We start from the raw sequence: 26,266 nt of genomic DNA on the forward strand, positions 1-26,266 counted from the left end.
TCCCCTCACAGTGACCCTGGAAAGGAGGCCGTGATGCTGCTCTGTGCAGGCTCAGAGAGGTTGAGCCACTGCCCAAGGTCACACAGCTTCCCTCCCACACCTAGCCAAGCCCCAGCTCCGCACCTGGACGTCAGCCCACAGCTCAGCCACCCCACACGTCACATCCTGCAACGTGGCCGAGGTGGCGCACCCGGACGGTCCCTCGGGAACACGTGCAGTTGAGGGCTCGAGGGCTGAGCCCCCTCCCCAGGGATGACCCCCACGCCCACCTCCACATGCACTCACGCACACGTGCGCACACCCATCCCACACGTGCACCCCTGACTCTGGGGTCTGCAGAACCTGTCGCTTCCTCTCAGGTTTGGCCGCGGACCCCATCCACGCGACGCCCCCCATGACAGCCGCTCCTTCGTCTCCCATTGGGTTCGGCCAAGAGGGGCTCCGCTGGTCAGGAGGGAATCTTTTTATGGTAAAAAATGAGCCTTGTTGCATCAGCTCCGGTGGGGGGGAGCCGCCCCCTCAGGTCGCCCGGGCAGACTGATGAAAATCCTGCTTTATGAAGCTGTGGCTCCCCCATTAATTAGGGGGAGGGGGCCCTCCGCACCGCCGTGCACCTCGCCCACGGCGGCCAAAAGCTTGTCAACATTTTCCACGAAGAATGAAAATGTAAATAACTTTCAGATTATTCAATGTCACCAAGGTATGGAAAAAGGTCGCAATGCCGGGTGTCATTTATCTCGTTGTGGATTTAAAGAGCTTTTTTCTATTAAATTTCTTAAAATTAATGTTTTATGTTGCTCAGAGTAATTTGAACAATTATGGGCTTAAAGAATTGATCATTACAGCCCCTGGGATTTAGCGCTCCAGACTGATTCCTTTGAAAACCCATTGATTTATAGTCTTGCTACTCAACCAGGCAAGCCCCCAGGGTTTGGACCCCCTCCTGCCCACACCTGGGGGGGCCAATCCCCCAAGACAAGCCAGCTTGTGGGGGGCGAGGAGGGAGATGAGCAGGAGGGGGAGCAGGTGTGTCCTCCTCTCAGGGAGAGACTTGTCCTTGATTTGGGACTGTCCTTTGAACTTTTGTCTCTTGTGTGAATTTGATATTTAAAAGGAGAGAAGACCCTCTATGTATTGGTCAATATTATTATTTATATTATTCGCTCATTTACATTTGATAATGTAATACATCGCTGGGTTCAAAGGTTAACAAGTCCTACCCCCTGCTGAAAAAGGTTAGCAAGTTCAAGTGGGTCCCAAATCCTCGACAGGGTGTCCCCACCCGGGTGCCTCCCGGCCTGGCGGCACCCCTGATGCCCACTGGCAATGCCGGTCAGGGTCCTGGGCAGCGCCTCCGGCCCTCCGCACCCCTCCCCGCTGCTGTGCCAGTCCCGGCGAGGACCCTGGGGTCCCCTCCTGGGGAGATGGGGACACCCACACATACCCAACGAGCGGGCTTCGTTGTGGCCTCGGGATGTGGAGTTGTGTTTCTGCCCGGGCGCTGCTCTGTCCAGATGGGGACACCGAGGCCAGAGAGGGTACGCGAGCGAGCACTGCAGGGCGGCCGTGGGTCTGATGGCCAAACGCATCTGCCGGGTGCCCGGGCACATCTCGTGTGTCCTCTCCAGCGCACCGGCCAGGGTCTCGTGCTTCCCATGCACGGGCTGGGCTGGGCCCCGAGGGGTCTCGGAGGCTGCCCACCCCCGGCCCGCCGCCCCCACTTGGCTCTGGGATTATCGATGCGCCGCCAGCTGGAGCGAGCTCGGCGGGCAACTGCCAACAGGCGGAGGGCCCCGTGGGGACACTTAGCACTTTATTAACCTGTCAGCGCCTAAAAGGTCCCAGGCGGCCTGGGGGGAGGGGCTCAAGGCGGGAGGGGGGGTCGACTTCAGGATTTATACCCGCCCCCCCGAGGGCTGCCTGATCACACAGCATCCACCCCTGCGCTGCCCGGCCCCAGATCGCAAATTGGACAGGGCTGCTTTCCTTTCCGGGGGTTCCCTGTCCCCCGGGAGGAAGTGCGAGGTCAACCACTCCAGGACCCGGCCCCACCAGCCCCCGAGCCATCCCCCTCCCCCACCCCCGCAGGGGCCTGACCTTTGAGCACCATCCCCCAGGCCAATCCAGGACCGCTCGCGCTTCCTGGCGCCACGCCTTTGCTCTCAGCGGGTGCTGTCTAATAATGGGCCACCGTCCGGTCCGCCTGCTACAGGGCTGACTTCCCTGGTTGCAGCCCAGATGGAATGGCCTTGGAGCCATTTCTCCCAGCCCCGAATCCCCTCCCAGTGCCTCCCAATTCCCGGTCCCCGGGGCTGCCCTGAGTGCCTCTTGGATGTGGGGGCGTGTGAGCCTGGAGCTGCCGGCGACAATCCTCCCAACCAGCTCCTAGAGAGCGCCCCTCCTCCCTCCCAGCGTCAGGAGGCTCATCCTCCCACCCGCCTCGGTGCCCCGACCGCCCCTCCAGGGAGCACTCACCGCCAGGGGTGAGGTGAGGCCCCAAGCACGGACTCTCTTCTTACATCTCCCCTTGGAGGGGCTGCTATGACTGTCTCTGCTTCACAGGAGGAAAACAGGGCTCAGAGGGGCAGCTCACTTGCCCAGAGTCACACAGCAAGTTAGCAGATGGCTAGGATTGGAATCCAAGTAGGCGAGAGCTCCGGGACCATGTGCCATGAATCTCCTGATCGGCTGACTCCAGCCACCCCCACCCCCAGCCACTCCAGCCCCTGCCTCTCCCAGGGGCCGGCCCTCCCCGCAAGGCTGGGCAGGTGGTTTTCCCACCTCTCCTTCCGGTGTTCAGAAGTTTGGCCAAGATCCAGAGACAGAGGGGCCCGGTTCACAGCAGGTGCCATCCCTCACAAGGATGGCCTCCCGCTGTCAGAGAACCGCTCTCACCCCCACCGCCCCCCTGCGCCCACGCATCCCCAGCCGCACTAAAGACCCGGACCTTCTAGACTGTCACTGACAAATTTATTGAAGTCTTGGAAAGAGCTGATGGTCAGAGAGTAAATAAAAAACACGCGACGTCCACAGAACCGACAGGTAGCTTGGGATGCAGGTTTGCGGGGGTGACTGGGCCTCCCTCACCCGCCGCCAGCCTCTGAGTCTGGGTCAGGCGGCAACACTGCGACCGGCGGAGGAGGCGGCCCAATCCTCAGGCAGTTAGAGCCCGCGACGACAGGGAGGGCCCCAGGCTGTTTGGCAACGGAAATCGGCGGGCTGGGCGTGGCCTGGACTCGGAGGGCCTGGGGGCGGCTGTGATGGGGGAGGGGACGGAAACTTGGTGTCGACGCGGAGGGAGGTCCCCACGGCCTTAACGTGTCGCTCCTGGAGAAGGGCACCCAGGCAGTGGCGTCTCTTCTGACGGGTGGTAGAGTCCAGAACAGAAAGATCTAGAGCCAGCTCCCCCAGGGAAGACCCGAGAGGAGGCTCCTGGGGGAGGTGGGGGTTGGGACGAGAGGGACACGGGCGTGGTCTCTGCTCGGCGGCCTCCTGCCTGGACAGAAGAGGCCCATCTCTGACCTAAAGTGGGGCTCCATCAGGCGGATGGAGCTTGGAAAATAAAGGCATGGTTCGTACTATGGTTTTTCATTTTAGAAAGTAAAGCATCCTCCAGCCTGAAGACTGCTGCCCTTGGCTGGAGCGAGGCTGGAGTGAAGGTCCAGCCTGGGTAGGGGTGACACTCCGTGTCCAGAAACAGCAAGCGTCCAGTTAACTGGTCGATCAAGAGAGAAATCTGCTTACAAAACAAGGCTTGCTGGGCGGTCCCCAGGCCGGCGGCCCCGTGTCCAAGGAGGAGAGAGGGCACGGACAGGAGCCGCTGGAGTCCCTCTGCCCCCGAGGGAGGGGCGCCAGGTCGGGCGCTCCGTAGAAAGGAGCCCTCCTCTGAGGTCCTCATCCTGTCCCCCACTGCCGCCGCCGGTGACATCTGCTTCCTGCAGAGGTCCAGGGCTTCGGGAGAGGAGGGGAGTGCCGCTCCGGGCCACCCAGCCAGGGGCAGCGCCGCTGCCCACACCCCTCATGTCCGCTGCTCAGTGGAGCCGGGGGGCCTCGGTCAGAACTGGCCGTGGTCAACCTCGTCCAGCCAGGAGGCGGGGCTGGCAGGGAAGTCGGGGTAGCCCCCACTGCTCCCTGTGGACAGGTCGGAGCTGGGTCCGTTTCCTGCCAGCACCCTCATGGGCGGGGGCCCACCTGGGGCCCCCGCGGGCACCAGGCCCAAGCTGGCATCTGGGTATACTAAGCTGGAGAGAAGGGGCTGGGGGCCAGGGAGGCTCTGCAGGGCAGCTGGTGATGGGGGGACACCGTAGGGGCTGCCGGGGCGCAGCTCGCGGTACTGCTCCGGGCCGGCCAGGCCTCCGTGCTCCAGCGGGAAGCTGCCTGGGGCTCCCGCGGGCCTGCCCAAGACCGGGGTGGGCTCCCCCAGGCTGCTGTAGAGGCCGTTGGCAGGGCCCATTTCGGCCATGGTTGGCTCATCTGCAATGGAAGCAGACAGCGCTGCTCAGCGCCCGCCCCCCTCCACCTCCTGCCCCCAGCGCCCCTCCTTCAGGGGTGACCTGCTCCCGCCGGCCGCCGGATAGGCCAGCCTAAGCCTCTCCTGCTCCTAGAACTTACGCAGCGCTCTGCCTCTGTGCTTGTTGGGTTTGTTCAGCTCAGTCCCACCTGGTGTCTACGGAATGGTGGGATCCCCCGGCGGGATCAGGGCCAGCAACAGGCCAGTCAGGGCCCAGGGTTGCAGGATAACCCCCAAGGCTGCCTTGGGAAGGGTGGCCAGCATTCCCATTTTGCAGACAACTTAATTGAGGCTCTGAGCGGCACAGCGAGTAGCCTAAGGTCACAATGCAGCCAGAGAGTCTCTTGCACAAATTGTCTGAAGACAGGCATTAAGGGGTAAGTATGGAATCTCCCTGGTACCGGAGAATGAGATAATCAGATCCCACGGAGCAGGGGTGTCCCGCCCTTCCAGACAGCCAGGACTTTTTATCACTTACCCCAAAACTGTGCTGCCCACTTTCCTAAAAATCATCGCAAGGGCTAGGAGCCACAGAGATGGTCTGGACCCTTTCCCCGCCAGAAAGCCTGCTGAGGGACACGTGGGTCGTGGGGGCTGTCCTCCACCAGGGGAAGAGCTGAGCGCCCCAGGGGCCAAACCGCGGGGCTTGGGGACGGGGGACCGGAATCCATGAACGCTTTGAAAGGAAGGCTAGGGCAGCCCCTGCCTGGGAGATTCGCATTTGCAGGCTCCCGGACCGCTGGGCGCGCGGGCTGCGGGACTCCCCGGCTGCGCCCTGCCCTCGGGGGGCGGCCGCCCGCCGTACCCGTGAAGGAGACGTCGGCGTCGCTGTCCTGCCCCTCCTCCTGGACGCTGTCCTTGTCCGACTTGGGGCCGCCGCGGGCGCGCTTCATGCTGCGGAAGTACTGGCCCCAGCGCTGCCGGCCCGCGTCCTTCTTGAGCCGCTTTTCCTTGGCGCGGCGGTTCTGGAACCACACCTGCGGCGGGCGGAGGGGCGGGGGGCGGGTGAGCGGCGGGCGGGCGGGCGGCGGGGCGCGGGGCGGGCGCGGGGCGCTGACCTGCACGACGCGCATGTCCAGGCCGGTCTCGGACGAGAGCTGCTCGCGCACGTGGCGCGCCGGCTTGGGCGACGTGTTGTAGGCGCTCTTCAGCGTCTCCAGCTGCTTGGCCGTGATGGTCGTGCGCGGCCGCTTGGCCGTGGCCTCCGCCTCTGCGCCGCGAGGGGTGGGGTGAGGCCGGGCCCCTCCGCCGCCTGACGGCCCCCCGCCCGCCGGGGCCACTGCAGTAGGGGCGGAGGGGCGGCTGCCAGGCGGCCCGCTCCCCGCTCCCGCCTCCCCCGGGTTGCCCTTTGTTCTAAGGCTGTGGGTAGGGCCGGATCTTCACCGCCAAGGGTTTGGGGCGATAATTCGACTCCATACATTTCAGACCGACCTCCCTGCGTCCCGAGTGAGGAGGCCGCTAAGGCCCCGGAGCCAGGCTTCCCCGGAGGCGCTCCGTGGACCGTCCCCACCCGGCCCCGGCCCCCCGCCCGGAGGGAAGGCGCTTAAGTTCGCGCCCCTTATCGAGCGTGCTGCGGTGGGCGCTGGACGTGAGGATCCCTCAGCGCCCCTACCGGACGGACCCCAGCCCCATTTTGCAGACGGGGAAAGGAGAGTGGGTGGACTCTCCCACTGACCGCGCTGCTTGGCCGTCTCGTAATCCGCCTTGCACACGAGCCGGCTGTCTTCCATGAGGTAGAACTCGTCCCCCGTGGCCAGCTGCCGCTTGCACACGACGCAGGCGAAACAGTGCAGGTGGTACACGAAGTCCTGGGCGCGGCGCACCACCTGCGTGGGCGGGATGCCCAGCTGGCACGCGGAGCACTTGGTCCCGAATCGCCTGCGGGACACACAGGGCGCGGCTCAGCACGGCGCTGGCGGCTCCTTCGCCCGGAGCGGGTTGGAGAGCGAGGAGCGGGGCGCTGCGCAGGGCGGCTCAGGAGGGAAGCTCACCCCGGCCCTGCCCCTATTCGCCGGCCGGGCAGCCCCCGCAGAGTCGCACAGAACACCGAGAAGGGACCCAGAGGCCCTGGGGAGGAGCCTAGCCGCCCTGACCTTGGTGCCGGGTGGGGATGCTGGATCCTTGGGGCAGGTCCCTTAGACCCCAGAGGCTCGTGCCTGGAAAGCACCCCCTCCCCAGCATTAAGGACAAAAACAAGACTGAAATTAAGAGGGAGTAAATCCAATCAAGTTCTGCAAACTTGGGGTTGTCTTTTTGAATGACTGTTTCCATGATTTGCAAAATTAATTACTTGGAGAGAATTTAGCTGCTGCGCTGGGCCAGGCCTGGCTGCCCGTGGAGCTTCCCCCCACCCCAGGAGGGGCCCGCCTTGCAGGAGCAGACTGCGCCCCTGGCCTCCCCCTGAGAGCCCGCGGCCACGCTCACTTGAAGAAGTCGTCCTTGCAGTAGACGCTCTCCCCGCGGCTGAAGCAGCGCTCCGCCAGGGGCGTGTGGCAGTCCGTGCACTTGAGGCACTTGCTGTGCCAATGGCGGTCCAGGGCCTTCAGGATGAAGCGGTCCAGGATGTGCTGGTCGCAGCCGGCGCACAGCGGGATCTCTGCAGGCCCGGGAGCCGCCGAGGTCAGGGCACCGCACTGAGCGCAGCCCTGGAGTCCCCTTCCCACTCCAGTCCTCGGGGCCCAGGGCTGCCACGGGAGACCCCCTTCCCTGCACAACCTCCTCCCCAGCTGGAGTGAGTGACCGCTTGGCTCCCAGATGTAGGGAGCGCATGGCACCGAAGTCCGCAGCCTGGCCCACAGTTAAAATTTGGGAAAACTGAAAAAGGTTTAGAAGTGTGCCCGTGAGCAGGAAGGGGCCCCGGCCATTCCGTTCGGCCAGATACCGTCAACTGCAGAATGTTCCCAGCGAGCACGAAGGGTGCACGTTGAGCTCAGATGAAAACCCCACCCCAGGGGCTCTCTACCAGCCCCCAGAGGCAAGGCACATGTGGGTCCTGGGGTACCCACCCCCCAATCCCCATTGTTTTTTTGCGCAATTGAGCATCCTGGCAGCTGGAGACCCCTTGTTGAAGCCTGGCTGCCCAGCCCTGCACAGGCACCAAGGTAAAAGCTGGTGTCCTCCCCATCTCTGGGAGCCCTCGCGGCTCCTTGTCCACGGACTGGACAACTGGATCGCTGTCACCACACTCAAACGTGGGTGCCTGACAAGAGTTACTCCGACACTCGGCTCTGCTACCAGGGGACTGCAGGCCTCTGGGGGAACGAGGCTGGGGAGACTCGAGGGGCAGCTTGTGGGAGGCACTGGCCCAGGTGGGGCTTTGCAGGGTGCTCACGGGGTGAGTCTCCCTGTTGATTTAGAAAAGGTCTTCTGCAGAGGAGAGAGCCAGCAGCAGGAGCCTGCGCAAACACTGCACCCACCTGGCCGTGCTCTCCTCCCCGCCAGAGACCCCTCCGGCTCCAGGCCGGCCCCGCAGTGGGTGGGAGGACCAGAGAAGGGCCTCCCTGGGTCCCAGGTTGAAAGAACCCTGATCGATCGACCTCCCTCGCGCAGCAGCAGGAAACTCACGAAGGACGCGGTCCCGCGTCGGACCAAACCACGGCCCTGGTGCCCGCGGAGCGCGGGGATCCGCCGCGGGTCCCAGGCCCCCTCGCGGGCGGCGACGGCCTAGAGCTGGTGGCTGGACAGGCCCGTGCGTGCGGATTCAGCACCGTGGCCCGGACAGCGCCCGGCGGAGTTGCCCCCTGCCCCGCGTCCTGCAAAAGCCACCCCCGCCGCGCCCCTGTTGCTCCCCGCCGCGCCCTGCGACCCGGGCCTTACGCTGCATGGTGACTCCAGCCTCGGCGGGGTCTCCTACCCTCAGCACCAGCGGGGCGCAGCGGAGCCTCGCGCCCGCCCGCCGCTCCGGCCAGCTCTCCTGAGCGATCGCGATCGGAGCCCGCCTCCCCTCCCTCCCTCTCCCTCCGCCCTCCCACCCTTTCCTCCCAGCCCCTGTGGCCAACCCCTCCCAGGAACCGTCGGAAAAATAAATAAATAAGTAGGGGACGGAAGGGACCCCACAGCCTGGATGTAACCTCGTTCCCACCTGCTCGGTCCCTGCCATTCCCCACCCTGCCAGGCCCGCCTCCATCTCCATCCTGTGGTCCCGCGGGCGTGGAAGCCCAAGGAGAACATTGCCGACTGCTCTTCTTCAGGAACCAAAGCGCCTGGGGGGCAGGGGCAGGACTGGTGCGGCAGGGAAGCTGGGGTCTTTCCTGTAGAAGGGTCCTGAGGACCAGCCTGGGAGTGGGCCAATGAGCAGGTGCGTGTGGGTGCAGACGAGGAGACCTCAACTAGGGACATCTGCGAACGGGCTCCAGCTACACTCTGGCCCCTGCATCTGACTCTCTTCCCTGGAAAGTGTGGAGGGTCTGGGTGGGGTCGGCCCTCTCGGGGATCCTCTTGCCCGGTGTTCGCTGGGCCACACGGTTGCTCTCCACATACTCTCCTGAGAAGGGAGAGGCTTTCCTAAATCGGTCCTGAGACCCCAAGGAGCCCCCGGCCTGAGCAGTGCGGGGCTGCAACCGCACAACCCACACGGCTCCAGGGGCCCCAACGCTGACGTGCTGCTGGGGCGCCCAGGTGGGGACGTGCTGGGGCCCTTGCACCCACGCCCGCCCGGGGCCCCTGTCTCCCGCCACCTCCGTGGCCAGGCCCGGAAAGGAGCGAGGACCTCCGGGTCTGCGCGTGCAGCCGCTCAAGCCTGGGCACCCACCTCGGCGCAGATCCTCCCTTCGCGCCAGAAGCGCCAGCAGCAGGTCGCCGCCCGCCGACTCGCGGCCCGGGCCCAGCTCCCCGCGCGCCTCCATGGGTCCAGTCGCCTGGCGCCGCGGCTCTCCGGCCCCGAACTTTCCCAGGGCCCGGGCAGGCCACGGCTTCCGGGGCCCCAGGCCGGTGTCCGAGCTAGTCCCCGCGCTGCTGGGCGCTGCGCCCGCGGGCCGCCCTGGGGCCCGGAGCCTCAGGCCGCGCGGAGGGCGGAGCGGCCGGGGGGCGGGGCCGCGGCGCGGGGCGGGGCCGGGGGGTCGCTGAGACACGCCGCGGGCGTCCGCCGGCTCTGCGCGCCTTTGCGAGGGGACTCGGGGTGCCCAGACGCCAGCCACCGAGTGCCGGGCCGAGGAGGGCGGGGACAGTCAGGGGAGAAGCCGGGCCAGGGCTGCCCGCGGGCGCTTACCCGGGCCCCGCAGCTTCCTGCCCCGCGCCGCGGGCCTCCGGCTGAGGCCTGGGCTCGGGCGTGCACGCGTGCGGGCAGGCTGGGGGTCCCGGGAGGACGGTCCGGGAGGGAGCCGCGTCCCACCGCCGCTTGAGAGCCGGGGCTGGGAGGCTTGGTGACGGCAAGAACGCGACCCGAGACCCAGAGAGGGTGAGTGTGGCGTCCAAAGGCTCACAGCAAAGCCACCAGGAGCCAGACACGACCTCAGACCTCCTGGCTGTGGCCAGCTTCTGGGCCCCACCGTGGGAACTGCCACCAGAATGGGCCAAAGAAGGGCGATTCTCAGCAGGTACACCCGGTGTCCTGGGCCCAGACACGCGGCCAGGACTCAGGTCAGGAAGGTCAGGAAGGACACTTCCCTCCACACACCGGCTTGCACAGAATGCAGCTCCCACACCCGATTTTCCAGTATCTTGTTCCCAATCCAAAGGGTAAGCCCATAGGAACCACCCATGCTTGCACATAGAGAGCCGCACCTACCCCAGGGCAGCTGCTCCTGCCCAGAGGGCACTACAGGCCAGCGCCACCCCCCCCCCAATAATTAAGAAACAGCAGTGTGGGGCCACTGCAGCACGGGGCATGGTGAGGGCAGGGGCGCCGGGCAGTGATGGGGGTGAGCAGGTTTCTGCCAGCCTCCAGGTCCCTCCACCTGGGAGAGTCCCATGGTGAAGGACAGTCGTCACCCTGCTCCTATCCTGGCCTCCATTCGCCTGGTCTGTGCGCTTTACCAAGGAGGCAAGCCTGGAAGGATGTGGGCAGGAAAAGCCCAGCGTCCTCCCGGATCCCAGCAGACCCAGAGCCATGGTTTTGAGCAAAGGCTCATGCCAAGCGCTGCACCCCTTCCCTGTACAGGACACTGCTGCCCAGAGGACAGGGCAAGGTGCACAAGCCGGGGAGCCGAGTGGGTGCTGGGTGCCCTGGGATGTCAACCGTGGAGTGTCAGCTGCCTAGAGAGACCATGTGGGGTTCGAGTGGGGAAGGGGCAGGCGGGCAGCGGGTCCAGGAGGTGGCGGCCCCACACGCTCAGCATCTGGCTGGCCTGCCAACAATGCCTCCATTATTTTCTAACGTCCATGGCGATCGAGTGGCCCTTGGGGAGGGCGGTTCAGGCGGGAGACCCGCCCAGGGGTCCCAGTTCTGCCCTGTTGGGCGGTGTGGGAGAGCTGAGGGGTGTGGGGTCTCTGGAGGAAACTGATGCCCCCCCCCTCCGAGCTATCCCCCCCCCCCAGCAGTGTCTGCAAGGCCCCTTCTGTTCTCGGGGCGCTCCACAACAGCCCACGGCCTCTGGAGCCATCACCGGGAACTTCAGGCCCTCTGCCCATGGGATCTGTCAGACTTGCATCCCTCGCTCCTGTTCCCATCTCTCATGGGTGCCCCCCCCCCCCCCCCCAGTGGTTTCTCCAGACTCTCTTCCTTTCTCTGCTGTGTCCCGGCTTCCTCTCTCCCCCTGTCCCTCTGCCTGACTCTGCCATCCTAGCCATTTCTCCCCTTGGGGGTCGTCTTGCCCAGGCTGGAGGCCGATAGGTTCGCGGGGGCCCTTACCCCGAGTCCCACCGAAGCTGCAGACGGCAGTGGCCATGGGGGCCCCCGGCCGATCTCGGTCTCCACTGAGCTCAGTTTCCAGCAGCATGGCGACCGCCAGGCCAGAGATGGAGTCCGAGTGGTCCAGGCCGCCCTCTTCCCTCCTCCTCTGCGACCCCAGGAGGGCTCAGAACTCCCGCAAAGCCCGGGTGCCTCGGAACCGTGACCCTGTCTGTGCGGCTTGGCGTGGCGGGAGCCTCTGGGCCCGGGCGCTGTCCGCAGTGCTGAAGGAGTCTCCCAGCTGCCCACCTCCCCACCTCCCCAGGGCCCCTGTCCCCCACCCCTCCCCACCTCCGGCGACCACGCCCACCACCCTGTTCCCCCAGCCCGCCTCCCCACCATCCCACCTCCCTAGGTCCTCAGACGCTGTGCCTGCCTCCCCCTGCCCCGCCCACCTCCCCACCTCCCCAAGCTCCTTGTCCCCCACCCCCCTCCACCTCCCACCAACCCTGCCAGCCACTCTGTTCCCCCATCCTGCTTCCCCACCACCCTGCCTCCCTAGGTCTGCAATTCCCCTACCTGCCTCCCCCTGCCCCTGCCCACCTCCCCAGCAACCCCACCACCCTGCCTGCCTTTCCCCCAGCCCCCTCCTCCTCACTTCCCCACCTCCCTAGATTTCCAGTCCCTCCACCAAGCCCCCCCATTCCCCCTACTCACTTCTCCTCCTCAGGCCCTTGTCCACAACCCCCCCACCCCCAGTCCCTCAGCCAGCCTCACCCCACCTTCCTTCCCTTTGCCGGGGCAGGCAGTTTCCACCTGCCGAGCTCCAGGCCAGCCCAAAGGCTTGGGAATTCGAAGCAAGCGGGTGCTCCACCCTGCCCTACAGGGCAGCATCCAGGACTCCGGCAGGTGGCCCCTCCAGCCCCCCTGGCCTCCAGCCGTGGCTCCCATGCATCTCTGGCTCTAGGTGTGGCTCAGCACTCAACAGTCGCCGCTGTCCCGAGGGACCTGTTGCACGCACAACCTTCCCCAGATCTCCTGCTGCAGGCCACCCCCACACCCCCAGGGCAGCTGAGGAGGAGGGGCACGGGGGCGCGCCCCGCAGGAACCACTCAGGACTGTGAGGGGTTACCAGATGGGGGACCTGCGCCAACACCAGCACCACAAGGACCCGGAATGGTGGCATGGTCCGTGCCCTGCCCGGCTGGCACACCAGGGGGAGGGGGTTACCTACCAGCTTGCACATGGCCTGGCCGGGAAGGTGAATCCACAGAAACCACAGCCAGCAGGTCCCTCAGAAGCCACACAGGACCCGAGTGCCCCGCCCCCAGCAAGACAAAACAAAAGGTAGAAGCAGAAGGAATCAAGAGTTCAGAATCCGAGGCAGCAAACAGGTGTCGGGGGCCAAGCCCTGGCTAGGAGGCCATGCTGGGGTGTGCAGGTCCAGGACGGCAGGGGGCGGCCGCGGAGAGCTGTGTCCAGCACTGGGTGGGTCGGGGGCTCCCTTCACCAGGGCTCCCCTGGTGCATCGTGAAGTCGTGTGACTCATGCATCCGTTCCCATCACATGTCATTGATCTACCCTGTGACATGCGTGAAGGCTGTGGTCCTGTGGCCGGCCCCCATCTAGATCAGCCCCAAGAAGATAATCTACAATTGATCTTCCATTTTTCACTTTCCACCTGACCCCTGGGCTGTCTTCCAAAAAGCCTCTGGTTCAATACAAGAAACCCCGGGATTTCAGATGCCCAGTCTGCAAACTCCAGAAGGGAAGGAGGGCTCCGTTCTGTACCCCGACCTCCTATCACTGCTAGAGCGAGCTCATTATCAAAAGAATTACAGGCCTTCCAAATGTCAGATTTATTTATTTTAAAAATGTGCACATTATAGTTCACTTAAATACAAAATGTTCACTTTCCTTAAAGGTGAGAAATTTCAGACGTTTCCATGTCAATTAGCTTTTTAATCAAAATCCTTCCCTTAAAAATAAATACACATTTAAATTACCGAACTATTCTATTCATTAGTCTCAATACTTACAACTTTAGAAAACAGACCTTAAACCTTGCCCAAAGGTAGCATCCAGTTCCTAGCAGGCCACGTGAGGCGTGTGGCCACGTTCATCCCTGCACACGAGACACATGCCCCGTGGCCGCCTTGGCACACCACCCGTCCCTGACTGCTCGTGGTCTAATGGAAACCCGGCCCCTCGGGGAGTCCCAAACTTGTCCCTCAAATAGTGGCGACCTCAAAGTGCAATATTATTGTGAACCCGGAGAGGCTGTCCCGTGGGTTTTGTAGAGGTCACAGCATCCAGCGTTCTGCATCTTCATCCCGGTCCACACCGTGGGCAGAAACTTACTTTAGGGGAAGAAACACAGTGGACATGAACCAGAAGGCAGTTTCATTCATGGTGCTAAGTATTTCCCTTTGGATTCTGTGGGTGAATCTGGCCAGTTTTCAGGATGAGAGGAAACAAGACAGGGTCTTCAGTAACCCAGGCGCACAACCACCAACGAAGCACACAGGCTTCTAGGGGTTAAACACGTGTCAAATGAGAAGAAACCTCTGGAGAGAGAGAAGCCACAGAAGCCAAGCAGCTGAGGAGCCTGCAGACCGCACCCCATCGCCCGTCCCTGTGCCCCATTCCCTGTCCCTCCGTCCCGTCTGTCTCCCATGCCCTGCCCCTTGTCCCCATTCCATTCCCTGTCCCATCCCCCAACCTGTCCCCATCCCCAGCCCCCATTCCCTGTCCCATCCCCCATCCTGTCCCCATCCCCATCCCCCATTCCCTGTCCCCTACCCCCATTCCCTGTCCATCCCCCATTCCCCATTCCCTGTCCCTCATCCTGTCCCCATCCTGTCCCCCATCCCCCATCCCGTCCCCCCAGCCCCATCCTTATCCCTTGTCCCTCGCCCTGTCCCCCATCCCCTGTCCCCAACCCCCTGTCCTCATCCCCTGTCCCCTGCCCCCCCTCCCATCTCCCCCACCGTCCCTCTGCAGGAGCTCAAGCTCCTGACAGCTCACCCACTGCCCCCACAGACACGCCCATGGTCAGTGGGAGTTCGTAAACACAGAGAACACGCTAGGCAAAGTGGAAAAGACTATTTACAACCATCCTCGTGACAGGAGCCCACAGACGCCTCTGAGCTTGTAGACAAACCAACGGTCATGAAGGATCTCCGAGAAAACGGCAGTTTGTTCATTTTGTTTGTTTACATCTCCAGAGGTAAATTTACCTCTAAATGATTTGGGTTTTACAAATAATGTGTTAAAATCATTAAATGGTAAAAAATCAATCACCAAAGCCTGGGGGACCAGGGCCCTGTGCCAGGACCCATCGTAAAACAGCTTCAGGAAAATGAAATTTGGAGTTTGGCCTTGAAGGTTCTGGCCGCTGCACACGTCGCCCCAGGGGGGCCACCGGACATCGCCGCATCACTGGGCCCTCGGGTCCTAGCGTCTGCTTCGTTCAGCAGCAGGCCCTGCAGCTGCTGGGCCACGGGACAGAGGATGAAGGGGTCCTTGAGAGGTCCCCTGGGGACTCGGCTCCCAAGCCATGGCCACCCCACAACCCTCCCCTGCGGGGCTCTGCCCTCAGTGCCGGGCACAGGCACTTGGGGACAGCGCGTGGTCACTGAGCGCTCTCCTGCCACGAGATTCACAAAGGCGCCGCCTCGGCCACCATCCTGTCCCCACCCCCCACAAACACGGTCCCCCACATGGCTCAGCAGTGGGGTTCCTTGCAATGCAGCAAAGCCACAGACCCTCCTCTCCCCTTCCTCCTGCTGCAGCCTCAGCATGTGGAGTGAAAGCGGCCTGCAGAGCACGGAGGTGACGGAGGGGTCGTCCTTTGGTTCTGAGCTGCTTTGGCACCACGGGGATGCTCTCTCGCTTCAGCAGAAACAACCAAGCAGCTGAAAAGCACAAACACAAACGAGTCTCTGAGAACCAGACTGGCTTCGAGGCGCGGCCGGGGGGTGAGGTGCGCTGGGGGCCACGCTCCGGCGCCGCTGGGCCGAGGCTGGCTGCGCGAAATCGCCCGGTGGCCTCCCAGTGCACACAAGGGCTCGGTTGTTCTCGGAATCCTGAGCCAGGCTTGCAGAACGTGACGTGCGTCTAGAAACTCAGGATGAAGGCAGGCGGGAAAAGTTCTGTTCGTTTGGCTGGGACTCCTATTTTTTAGACCTAGAAGAGTAAAAATACAGACATCTTTTGGCTGTTGGATCTATAAAGGCGTCCAGGGAGTACGCCAGGATAGCAGGTGGTCCCACGACGAAGGCTGGCTTGCCCTCCACAGGAAGACCACATGTCCGACGAGGACTCGGAGCCCAAGACGCCAGTGGATGTGAAACCGGGTCTGACGTGTTTATAAAATCCCTGATCTTTTATTAAAGCTGCAGGTGGTACGGTGGGGCTGTTTTCCCAAAGGCGCTTCTGTGGTCCCACTTGGGTCTACACGGACGGCCGGTGATGTCGGACTTTCCATCGCTTGGACCGCACTCGGAAGAAGAAGTACATCACCATCAGAAACAAGGAAGAGGCTACATACAGCACGACGCAGAGGCTCATGTCCAGGCTGGAGAAGCCCATCCCGAGAAAGGGCACGGCCGCCTCAGCCTCCCTGCGGCCCTCAGCCCCGCTGGCGCTCTGGAGTCTCCCATCCAGGCCGAGCGGCGACCCGTCTGGCAGGTGGGGTCTGGGAGGCAGCATGCTGGGTGGACGGAGACTCTTGGCATGCTGTTCGCCCTGAGGCTTCTCTGGGGAGGCGAGGCCTCGCTCCCGCTCCCCGCCCTGGGGTGGGCCGCCTCCTTCGCTGGCGTCTCCCGGGTCCGCCGCATACGTGTCCACGAGATTGTCACCGCTGTAGTGCCGCTTTAAGAACAGGAGTACCTGACCCTCGTTCCAGCTGTGCAGGCCCTTGATCTCCTCGTGGCAGGCTGGGCAAAGGTCCGGGGTGGGCCACGGAACCTTCGGAAACTTGGGGTCCTCGCTCAGATGGCCTGGGACGGGGAGGGAGAGTAACAGTGGAGGGATCTCTGGTGACCTGACCGCCCCTTGCCCCCCGGACACCTCCCCTGTCCACTCACCTGCACCGTGACCTCCCAGTGCTCCCGGGCTCATGCCCGTCCGTCCTGCACGGATGCCCGTCCCCCCAGCCCCCCACATAAATGTTTCTTCCCTGGCACCTCTGGCAGGGCCCCGTGGCCACGGCAAGGGAAGGGTCCACACTTGGATGGTGCCATCCACCTGGCCAGACCCCGCTCCCACCTGCAGCTACTCTGCCTCCCTGTGACCCCGAGGCCCCCTGCTTGACGTGCCCCCGCCCCTGCTTGTCCTCTCCCCACTTAAGGTGCATCTGAGGTCCACGGCCACACAAACCCCATGAGGCTGGCTGTCCAGACGATTCCACAGCACTTCGGGCTTGTGTGGGCCCCTCCCAGACCTCCAAATCCCATCCAGAACTCTAGAAACGGTCCTGGGAGTGAGACCTGCCATGGGAACCCACGCAAAGCCAGCCCCGTCCTGCTCCGCGCACGCGAACCACACCCCACGGTCGACTCGGCCGGCACGACCGCTCCTCTCAACAGCCCCGACCCCCCGGCGCTCTGAGAGCTGCACGGCAGGTCAGCTCTGCACACGCAGACTTGGAGTCAGAGCACCCACATGTTGAAGGTTACATTCCTTCCTGCTCAGTCCCGTCACAAAGGCCGTTCCGTCATGGCCACCACCGGCCTGGCACAGAAGTCACGGCTGATACTTCTGTCCCCCTGTGTCAGTGCGTTCGCTCCTCTGGATGATGGAGCCAATGGAGCACCAGCCTGGGGAGCCCCCGGCTGCCCACTCCGGGCACGTGCCCGCCAGCCTGCCCTGCTCACTTCCCGCTTCTCTCATACCCGTGCGAGCGGCAGCCCGCCTGGCCCCCCAGCTCCGGCCCTCTGCCACTAGACACGAGGACCACAGGGGTTCTGGGCACAGGAAATGCACCACACTGCACTCCCAGAGTCCCCCGACCCGACCTGGGGTGCCCTGCCACCCTGAAAGTGCTTCTACGAGTAGACATGGACAAAACCACGTGTCTGATGGGTGTGAACCAGTGGGGACGCTCTCCTCCGGCCCATGGGCACACAGCCGGGAGGGTGGGGCGGCGCCCGAGGCCCAGGCACCACCCACCAGGGTCTGCGCCTGGCAAGATGTGGATGTGCCCACGCGGTGACTGAGAAGGAGCTGCGGGGCCTGGTGTCACACACCACACACACAGCAAAGCCCAGGGCGGGTCTCTGCGGCCTCCGTCCAGAGGCCGGGGGTGGGCCTGTGGGGCATGGGGGGTACAGAATCGAAGGATGGACACAATGACTCGGGCCACTGAAAGCCCCTTCCTGTTGCAGCGCAAGCCCGAGGGGGGCACGCGGGGCTCCTGGGCCGGGACCGCCCGGGGGAGTCTTGTCCAGCGGTGCCGGAGCCAAGAGCTGCCGGGATAACCCCGTGGGTGCGGAAAGCGGTGGGGGCAGGGGGGTGCACACCCGGAGGTGGAGGGTCTCGGAACTAGGGCCGCGGTGGAAGCGGACAGCCACGGACGAACCCCCGGCAAGCAGAGGTGCCCTGGCCACGCGAGCTGAGCCACAGCAGCTCTGGGGGCAAAAAAAACCCAATTTTCTTTAGTGCTTCAGTTGTAACATGTTTCCTAATACAGTGGATTAAATAAAAACCAATAGTTTAGCGGTTTTTTCGACTCATCTCTATTAAGATTTATCCATCAGCAGAATTATTTTTAAGCCTAATTTCAATCTGCCAGTGATTTAGGAGCAGTTTGAATTAACTCTGAGGCGACAGACGTGCCCTATTTGGTTTTTAAACAAAACTGCTTTGTGGGGTTTGGTTTCCTGAGAGCAGACCGCAGCGCCACCAGCTCCCTCCTGGAGGCTGATTCCACCCCGGTCTCTGCTGTCAAACGCCCGCGGGGGCCTGCAGGGGCTGCGTTCTTGGCAACCCTCCGGGCAGCCACCCACAGGCCCACTCTGCTGGCGCCCGTCTACACGGCCTCGCCCCCACGGCGCTGGCCCCCTGGACCCAGGCTTGGCCACCCCGGGGCACTGCTGCTTACCAGCCAGGCGGTTGTTGACTAAGTTGTGTTTTTTCCAAAGCCAGAGAATCGCCTGGTCTGCGGTTTTCACAGAATCCATGGATTCTTTAGCCATTTCCTCAAAATGCTCGCCGCACTCCTTACAGCTGAAGAAGGTGTGAATGTACCTCCTGATGGTCTGCAGCAGCGCCTGGGGGTCGTCGTCCAAGCCTGCAGAGCGACAGGGACAGACAGCGTCAGCACCGTGGGAGCCTGGCCGAGGGCCCTAGGGCTGGCGCTCGTGTCGGGAGCCCTGCTGGTCTGCACGGGAAGGACACAGGGAGAAAGCAGCCCCTCCCAGACGCCCACTGCATCCAGAAGGGGCAGCACTGTGTCCCCGGAGAGCACACCCATCGCCCACGTCCGGGCGCAGCACGCACTCCAGGGTGTGCACAAATACCTGGGAAAAACAGCCAGAAGCAGCGAGACACCAGGGCTCCTTCCAGGAACGAGAGGGCAGCAGGCCGGCGAGGACCTACCTCCTCTAGAGAGGTTAACCCTCTCCATGAGCGGCAACTCTGGCATCGCCCAGCCATGCGGACCGTGTGCCCCGTATGCGGGCACACGTACCACCAGGACACGCGGTCTGTGTAAAGACACTGTGAATGCGGAGAACACGATCCTTCGAGGAAACAGCCCCCAACAGCAGAAGGAAGCAGCCACCATCTCACTAAATGAGGACCCCTGAGAACAGCAAAAGGGGGGGCCGGGCACGGGGCTGGCGCCGGCGGCTCCCTTCAGACAGCTAATGCGGGGGATTGAGCCAACAAGCGAGAGACGGTGAGATTAAAGCAGATTAAATGTCAGCATTAAAAGAAACGCAGCAAAATAATTGGAAAAAAAAGACATGCTTTTGAGACTGAATCCGTCTTATCAAGAGCAGGCCCTCGCAGGCGATCTCTTTCTTCGCCGCTAGCTGCGGTTCCGCTTATGGAGGGCCAGGGCCCCGCATCTGTCATTGACCTTGGCGGGCCTCACCGGGGTTGGCAGAAGCCCCAGCTGAGCGGACGGCCACCGTCGCCTCAGCTCGGCGCGTCTCTGAGGGCGGCGGGGGTCTCTGGGGGTGGCGGGCAGCGCGGGTCTGCGCACGCAGTGAGGACACGCGGCCGGCCGGCCCTCCCGAGGCTCCCTGCCCTCCCCTCCCCACCACCAGCTGCCACACATCCCTGGGTAATCCTCCTTGTCTCTCCCCACCAAACTGCTGCAGCCCGGCCACCCTAATCTTTAGAGTGGACAAGAACAATAAACCCCTACCTGTGGGGGATTAGAGGATGCGGCAGCTTTTTAGTCAATGGGGTTTAAACACGCACTAAGGAGAGGAAAAACCTTCCAAGACCTAATCCAGTAGTGTCCATGTGACCCAGTTCTCTGGGCATGAGACGCACTCCTCGGATATGGCTCCAGCCTGCGCCCCAGAGATCTTCCTGACGGCGTGCTCTGAGCCCCTGCAGGGCCCCCTGACCGGCCCCTCAGCGGAGCGCACCCCCCACCTCCCCCTACAAGGTCCCCAAGACATGGACATCCACGTCACCCTGAGGAGAGCCGGGGTGGTAAAGATTTCCAGAGACGGCACGTGCCCCCTGCAGCGTGACTTTGCTGATTCTCCCAGCGCCAGGCCGACACTGTCCCCACCATGGATCCGGGGCGGGCAAGGCCCATTTGACCAATAGGCCGAGACACAAGATGCCGTGTGCCGGCTGGCTCTGCCTCAAGGTCCCTCCTGAGCGTGGGGCTGTGGGGAGCTGGGCTCACCCCGCAGGCTTCCTGCCTCCTGGGTCTCCCGGCGGGGTCGCCTGCACTGAATCCTGAGCGCATAAAACCGGGTCTTTCAAGCCCCAGCGTTTGGTTTGGTTTGTTACGTAGCAAGAGATACTGCCGATTTCTGTCTTACTGGAAAGGATTTTGGGGACTGTGGGAGTCCCTGCCTTTACTCAGTAGAATCATCCCTGCAGCTGCCCACTTGAAGTGGCAACTAAAAGGCAGGCGGCCAGGGCGCCTGGGTGGCTCAGTCGTTAAGCGACTGCCTTCGGCTCAGGTCATGATCCCAGGGTCCCAGGACCGAGCCCCGCATCGGGCTCCCTGCTCAGCGGGAAGCCTGCTTCTCCCTCTGCCTCTGCCGCTCCCCCTGCTTGTGCGTGCTCTCTCTCTCTGTGTATCAAATAAAAAAATAAAATCTTTAAAAATAAATTAAAAAATAAATAAAAGGTAGGCGATCCACCCCTGTCGGCCAGAGGCCATCTTCACAGGGGAAGTGCACGTACAACAGAGTCGGAAATGTATAAACACCCAGAACGGCTTTCGCGGCTTGTGTAGGACACAAAACATGACAATTCTGGTTTAGTGATTTCCTGATAATTAAAACTATTAAAGCCAACTTAATCTTTTGTAGCTTTTAACCTCTTGCGCAGGCGGACTCTGTGATGGCCCAGGTCGCAGCTCCGGCTAGCTCGGCTGGCTCGGCCCCTCCCCCAGCAGGCCGGGCTGGCGCGCACGTCACTTCAGCAGAAGTGACGGGCACCACGCCAAGGACACACCCACGGTGAGGAGTGAGAGTGCCACTGGCCCACAGCCAGCAAGGCCGCGAACCCTGCCGCCACCCCACGAGTGGTCAGGGGAGGGGGCTCTTCCCAGTGCAGACTTCCGATGAGACCCCAGCCTCGGCCGACACTGGGCCCGCAGGCTCGTGAGAGACCAGCAGCCGGGGACCCCGGTCCAGCCCCATCTGAGTCCCCGGCCCACAGACACTCTGAGAGAAAGCTAAGCTGTAGGGTTACTCGTTTTGCAACAACAGGTAGACATCTCCAAATATGCTTCACTTGTGCTCAGCTTTTGAAATAAAGAGGAACTCCTCGAGAGTGTGCCCTCGTTCTGTGACTCCGTCCCTGCAGGTCAGCCGCGCACAGGCTGGTGAGCTCCGAAGCTCCTAGCACCGTGTAAGAAAGATGCTCCCCTCCATGCTCCTTAGCCCAGGCCCCCCAGGTGACATGTCCCCTCCCACACAGCTGCTCACGACACCTGGCAGGCCCCAGCACGGTGAACATGGCAGGTGGGCTTGGCGTGCCCTGGGCCCGCGCGGGGACAGTTTACCTGTGCCGTCCAGTGCCTCTGGATGGGTCCCAGCTTCAACGGTCAACGTGTGGAACAATTTCCAGAGAGAACATGTGTAACCCCTGAACTCTGGTCGGCTTCCTTGACATCCAACCCACTTTATATGATTAATAAGGAATATTCCAGAAATCTGGGGGGGAGGTGAGGAAGAGAATAAAAGATAATTGAATTGTTAAAATTAAAATAGTTGATGAATGTTCTCTATCTGGACTGGTTGCTGGTTACACAGTGTACATTTATCAAAACTTTGTCAACTGCACATCTTACTGCGTGTGTATGTAAATTCAATACCAAACAAATGAGAGAGCAGAGTCTCTATCTTACTAAAGGAGTTCTCAAAATAGGGGGACGTGGCCCGCGCCTTTCCGCTCCCCCTGCCCAGGGAGGGAAGGGTTTGTGTGTATCTGGATAAACGAGAGCTTTATTAAAGCATCAAGGATACCCCGGCCTCGTGCATTAGGGTCACTTAAACCAATCCCACTGGGGAAGAGTGAGAGTGAAAAAGCTCAACGGCCCAGCGATTCTCAGCCGCAGCAGGCGCAGACGGCGACGGCATTGGTGGTGAGCTGAGGCCCCGACTGCCCAGGAGCCACGTGCCTGCAGCCAAGCAGGTGCCTCCAACCAAGCCCACGCCCATGCCCTGCGTCTCCCCGCAGGTGGCCAGCACAGGGCTTGTCCACGGGGCCTGAAGTGCGTGGCTCCCAAAGACGTGCACGCAAACCCTGTACCCGAGGAGCCTGTGCTGGCCTCCAGCTTGGGGGGCGGTCAGGGGAGGTCAAGGTAAGCGCCCAGCATGTGTCTCTGTGCTGCTGGGACGATGCGCCTGTCGGAGCGCCCGATGTGTGCCTGATACGTGCCCGCGCACGGGGGCTTGCACGCCGCCCACAAAAGCGTCCTGACCAGGAGGACGCCAAGAGCTTGGGCAGGAGGAAGGAGACCTGGCCTGGGGGGCCTCCGGCAGGGCCTCCATGCTTCTCATCGAGCACACAGTTTTATTAGCCTTTTTGGTGTAAGATTTGTGAGTTTACTACAAATTTAAGTAACACAAACGCCCGCGTGCCGCCCCGCCCGCTCCGTGTCACGGCACGCCTCCCGTGGCCTTGGCAGACGGGGACGGTGGAAACCACGGGGCGCAGCGCGGAGGGACACGGGCAGCTCCGCGCACGAGGTGCGTGCGGTGACGGTAGGCCGGGGCAAGTCCCCGAGCAGGAGGGAAAGCAGGAGTGCTACCAAGGACACGAAGAGCGGCGCGCGGGGGGTGGGGGGCAGGCTCACCCGCATCTTGTTGTTGACCAGGTCGAGGACGGCGTTGTAGGGGATCCTGTCCAGGGGAAGGTTGACCAGCCACTCCTGCAGCGTCTCCAGCAGCTTCCTGACCGGTGCCCGGCCGGGGAACAGCTAAGCAAGGAAGGACCCACGCTTGGAGACCGTTCGGGGAAATGCCACCCACGGCAGAGCCGTCCCTGGGGACCTGGGCCAGGTGGGGTCTGCCTGACACGGACCTACCGGGTCAGGGTGGGAGAGGCCCCAGGGGTCTCCCTGGTACTGGGGGGGTCTGTCCAGAGCAGAGTAGGGGGACGGGAGGGGCTGCACAGGCCCCCGGCGCGCACGGCCTCCCGCACCTCAGCCACCGGCTCGGCGCCCAGCCAGGGGCGGCTTCCCAGTGACAGACGGCACGGCCCCGATGTGCCTTATTCATCACATTGTCAAGGGCCCTGCGGTCCTTTCTGAGAGCACCGCCTACTTAGCTATTCGGCGCCCCGAGGTAACGCACGCCCACCCCGCCTACTGCACTCAGCGCGCCCCCCGCCTCCCCCTCTGCGGTCTGACTGCACAGCTCTGAGGAGCAGGCACATCCCACCGAGGCTTTTGTGCAAAAGTGTGCAATCTGCTGGTTAACTGAACGTCTGTGCCGGCCACGCAGCTGCGGCCCCTCGCAGCCCGGAGAAGCACCGGCTCGGCAACGCGGGGGGCGCGGCCCTCTCCACGGGACTTGTCCTCGATGCCGCCCAGAGCTCAGAAACCGGAGCGGACGGCTGCTGTGGCGGGGACAGCACAGCTCAACGCCGTAGGACCCCGCGTCCCGACGGGCCAGCACCCAGCTTCCAGCTTCAGCCAAGCTGTACAAAAACCGCCAAGAATAATTTACGGTCATCTCGACCTACAGAGCTCCACGCCTAGCTGCGGTAGAGGACGAGGAGGAGCCGAGCACGGAGAGCGCGTCTCTGATTCACTGAAGGCAGAGGAGGGAGGACTGCGGGGCTCTGAGCTGCGACCCGCACAACGGGCACACACCGGTCTACACAACCCCCTTTCTTCATTGGAAACCTATCACGTGACTCATTACTCCGAGTTCGGCCTCCTTCCTTCCATTTCAAAAGTCACAGGACACGAGTGTACAACGTACTATTGAAACGTTGAACAGGAATCACCGTATCAAGCCCCTTACCTGACGTAAGGGAAGTTACTTATTTTTAAAGATTTTATTTTTAAGTCATCTCTACGCCCAATGCGGGGCTCGAACCCACAACCCCAAGATCAAGAGCCCCAGGCTCCACTGACAGAGCCAGCCAGGCGCCCCAAGAGAAGTTCTGTAGAACAAAGCTTATCTCAGAGACAACAGACATGGCTGTGGTGGCAGATGCAGGGGCAAAGGGCTCTGTCCTCAGGCCACTGTGACCGCGATCTTCCCTGAGGTGAGAGTGCAGAGGGGCCCCAGGCACCCCCTGGGAAGAGGGATGACCTCCTGCTTCTGCTGCTCTGGCCCAAGGAAATAGTGAGCCTTGGATTCTTGGCCCCAGAGCTCAGAGTTTCTGGCAGAAAGGTAACCCGACAGCCCATCTCCCGACCGAGGCTGACCCGCAAGCCACCACCGCTCTGCCCACCAGTGAAGGTGGGGGTGCCGCTGCCCTGGGTCCCGGCCGACCGGGCACACTGCACAGGGCTGGCTGCTGGGTGGCCTCCTCCCCCTCCGGCCGTGACCCCCTTTTGGACATCACGGTCCCAGCCCTGCCCTGACACCTTGTCCGGTCAGCCGGCAAGCAATGACTTGTGCTGTGCCATCCCCGGGTGGGCGCCCGACAGGCACGTGGTGAGCAGGGACAAAGAATTGGGTGGGCGCCCGACAGGCACGTGGTGAGCAGGGACAAAGGCCAGCGTGGGCCTGTGCCACTGGGGACAGAGTGGTCATCCAACTGAGGTCGGCTCCGTTCCCCGCAGATCCCCCAGGGCGGCCTCCTGGGCCCCCCGCGGCGCACCTTGGCGAGGACAGTGACGAAGTCCTTGAGCGTGCGCAGCTCGGCCCCCGCCAGGGACTTGTGGGCGGCCAGCTCCACCCTCAGGAGGTAATGCAGCCCCGACTCCAGGTCCGCAGTGTAGAGTTTCGACCTGAGAGCAAAGACCGTGAAGTCTGCTGAGAACAGCTTCGTTGTGAACGTTCCCTTTCCTCGCACCCACCCCGAGGGAACACCACTCCCCACAGGACGACACCGACAATTCCCCAGCAGCCGACAAGTGTGTGTCTGAGTGAATCCCACCGCCACGGGGCCGCGCACACGCCCGCGCATGCAGCCACGCCCCGGCCAGCGCAGGGCCGAAAGGAATACCTGCCTGTCAAATTCTCTCCAAACCACGATTTCGGGATTTTCTTCTTTGTTGGGTTTTTCAGGCAACGAAAGCAATTTTTTCCTCACATCCGGCAACGACTTCAAATAAGAGGAAAAAAACGATCGGAGGGGCTTCCCGCTGCGAGAAAGGGGGCCAGGTGTGGACGCAGGCCAGGGCGCCTCCGGGGGCCTGGCCCCCCCCGCGGGTGTCTGAGCCCATGCCAGGCACCCAGGCGAGAACACTGAGGGGGCTTGTCCGGGCCCCCAGCCCTCCCATTCTTCGGCACTGGCTGCAGGTGCTGCGGGTGGGCGGGCGGGACACTGGCGGCGCAAGGACCCGAGGTACAGCGCAGTGAGTACCAGGAACAGGGTTCCTCCGACTAGGGTCCTCTGCCAGCTCGAGCGGGGCGTCGGCAGGCGCGTCGGGGGCTGGGGGGCCCTGGACTGGCTGGGGAGGAGCGCGCACTCTGAGGGTGTGTGAAGGCCATTACTGGGCACCTCCAAAGGAGTTCGGGGGTCATCAACAACATCCGGGGCTCATTCTAATTCCCAAATATCCACGTCATTTGAGGTGAAGAACTGCTACAGATGACGCTTTCAATATAAAACAAGAAGTTTCCTTCAGAACAAGTGGCATTTGTTCAGGGACACTCCGTCGAGGGTAACACCTGCTGTGACGTGATGCTGGCCAGAGCCCCGGGGGTGCAGGCCCTAATGAGCTCGCTCGCAGAGCATGACATGAGTGACCCGATCCACAGAGGTCGCCGTGCCAACCCTGCCTTCGGCTTAAGAAGAGAGACATACCCAAGGGACTGGGGAGGCCACTTCCCAGCTGAGCCAGGAGCCCGGGGATGGACGAAGCGCATGCTGGCTGGGCTGTGTCCCAGCACACGGAGACTCGCCAAGAGCGGCCAAGTCATCGGCTACACGGGCACCTACAGGCGGGCGGGCTGGGTGGGTGCCCCCCCGGGGGCCGGCAGGCCTTCTGCTCCCACAGGAGGCTGGGCCCACGGCAGACCCCACGGGCCTCAGGACCTCACCTTCTCGCCTGTGGCCCTTCCCAACCATGCTTCAGGCTGTTCACTTTCTAGTGGCATTCGGTGGATGCGGACGGTGTCCAGGTGGGTTCTGCGGTCTTAACCGTGACGAGGTGC

General features: G+C 62.8%; 2 protein-coding genes across 3 annotated transcripts in view; both read right to left on the reverse strand.

Moving 5' to 3' along the window:
• Positions 1–4,044: 4,044 nt before the first annotated feature.
• Positions 4,045–11,385, reverse strand: LHX3 (LIM homeobox 3). 2 transcript variants are annotated; one of them, XM_032418942.1, is made up of 6 exons: positions 11,298–11,385; positions 6,935–7,106; positions 6,186–6,388; positions 5,569–5,720; positions 5,316–5,487; positions 4,045–4,473 (listed from the first exon to the last, which is right to left on the reverse strand). In XM_032418942.1, exons 1-6 carry the CDS (start codon positions 11,383–11,385, stop codon positions 4,055–4,057), a joined length of 1,206 nt encoding a protein of 401 aa, XP_032274833.1. In that variant the 3' UTR covers positions 4,045–4,054. The 2 variants fall into 2 exon arrangements, with proteins under 2 accessions (XP_032274833.1, XP_032274832.1); XM_032418941.1 differs by lacking the exon at positions 11,298–11,385 and adding an exon at positions 9,261–9,370.
• A 2,880-nt stretch (positions 11,386–14,265) lies between these two features.
• Positions 14,266–26,266, reverse strand: part of QSOX2 (quiescin sulfhydryl oxidase 2) — a 30,320-nt gene continuing 18,319 nt past the window's right edge. The window contains exons 7-12 of the mRNA XM_032419029.1: positions 25,117–25,251; positions 24,765–24,894; positions 22,783–22,905; positions 21,487–21,637; positions 18,382–18,570; positions 14,266–16,279 (exon numbers count right to left, since the gene is read on the reverse strand). Of these exons, the coding sequence (XP_032274920.1) occupies positions 15,732–16,279; positions 18,382–18,570; positions 21,487–21,637; positions 22,783–22,905; positions 24,765–24,894; positions 25,117–25,251 (1,276 nt within the window). The 3' untranslated portion in view covers positions 14,266–15,731. The remainder of the gene's footprint in view (positions 16,280–18,381; positions 18,571–21,486; positions 21,638–22,782; positions 22,906–24,764; positions 24,895–25,116; positions 25,252–26,266) is intronic.

Source organism: Phoca vitulina, unplaced genomic scaffold, assembly GCF_004348235.1.
Source record: "Phoca vitulina isolate PV1807 unplaced genomic scaffold, GSC_HSeal_1.0 scaffold21, whole genome shotgun sequence".
In the NCBI taxonomy this organism is placed as follows: Eukaryota; Metazoa; Chordata; class Mammalia; order Carnivora; family Phocidae; genus Phoca; species Phoca vitulina.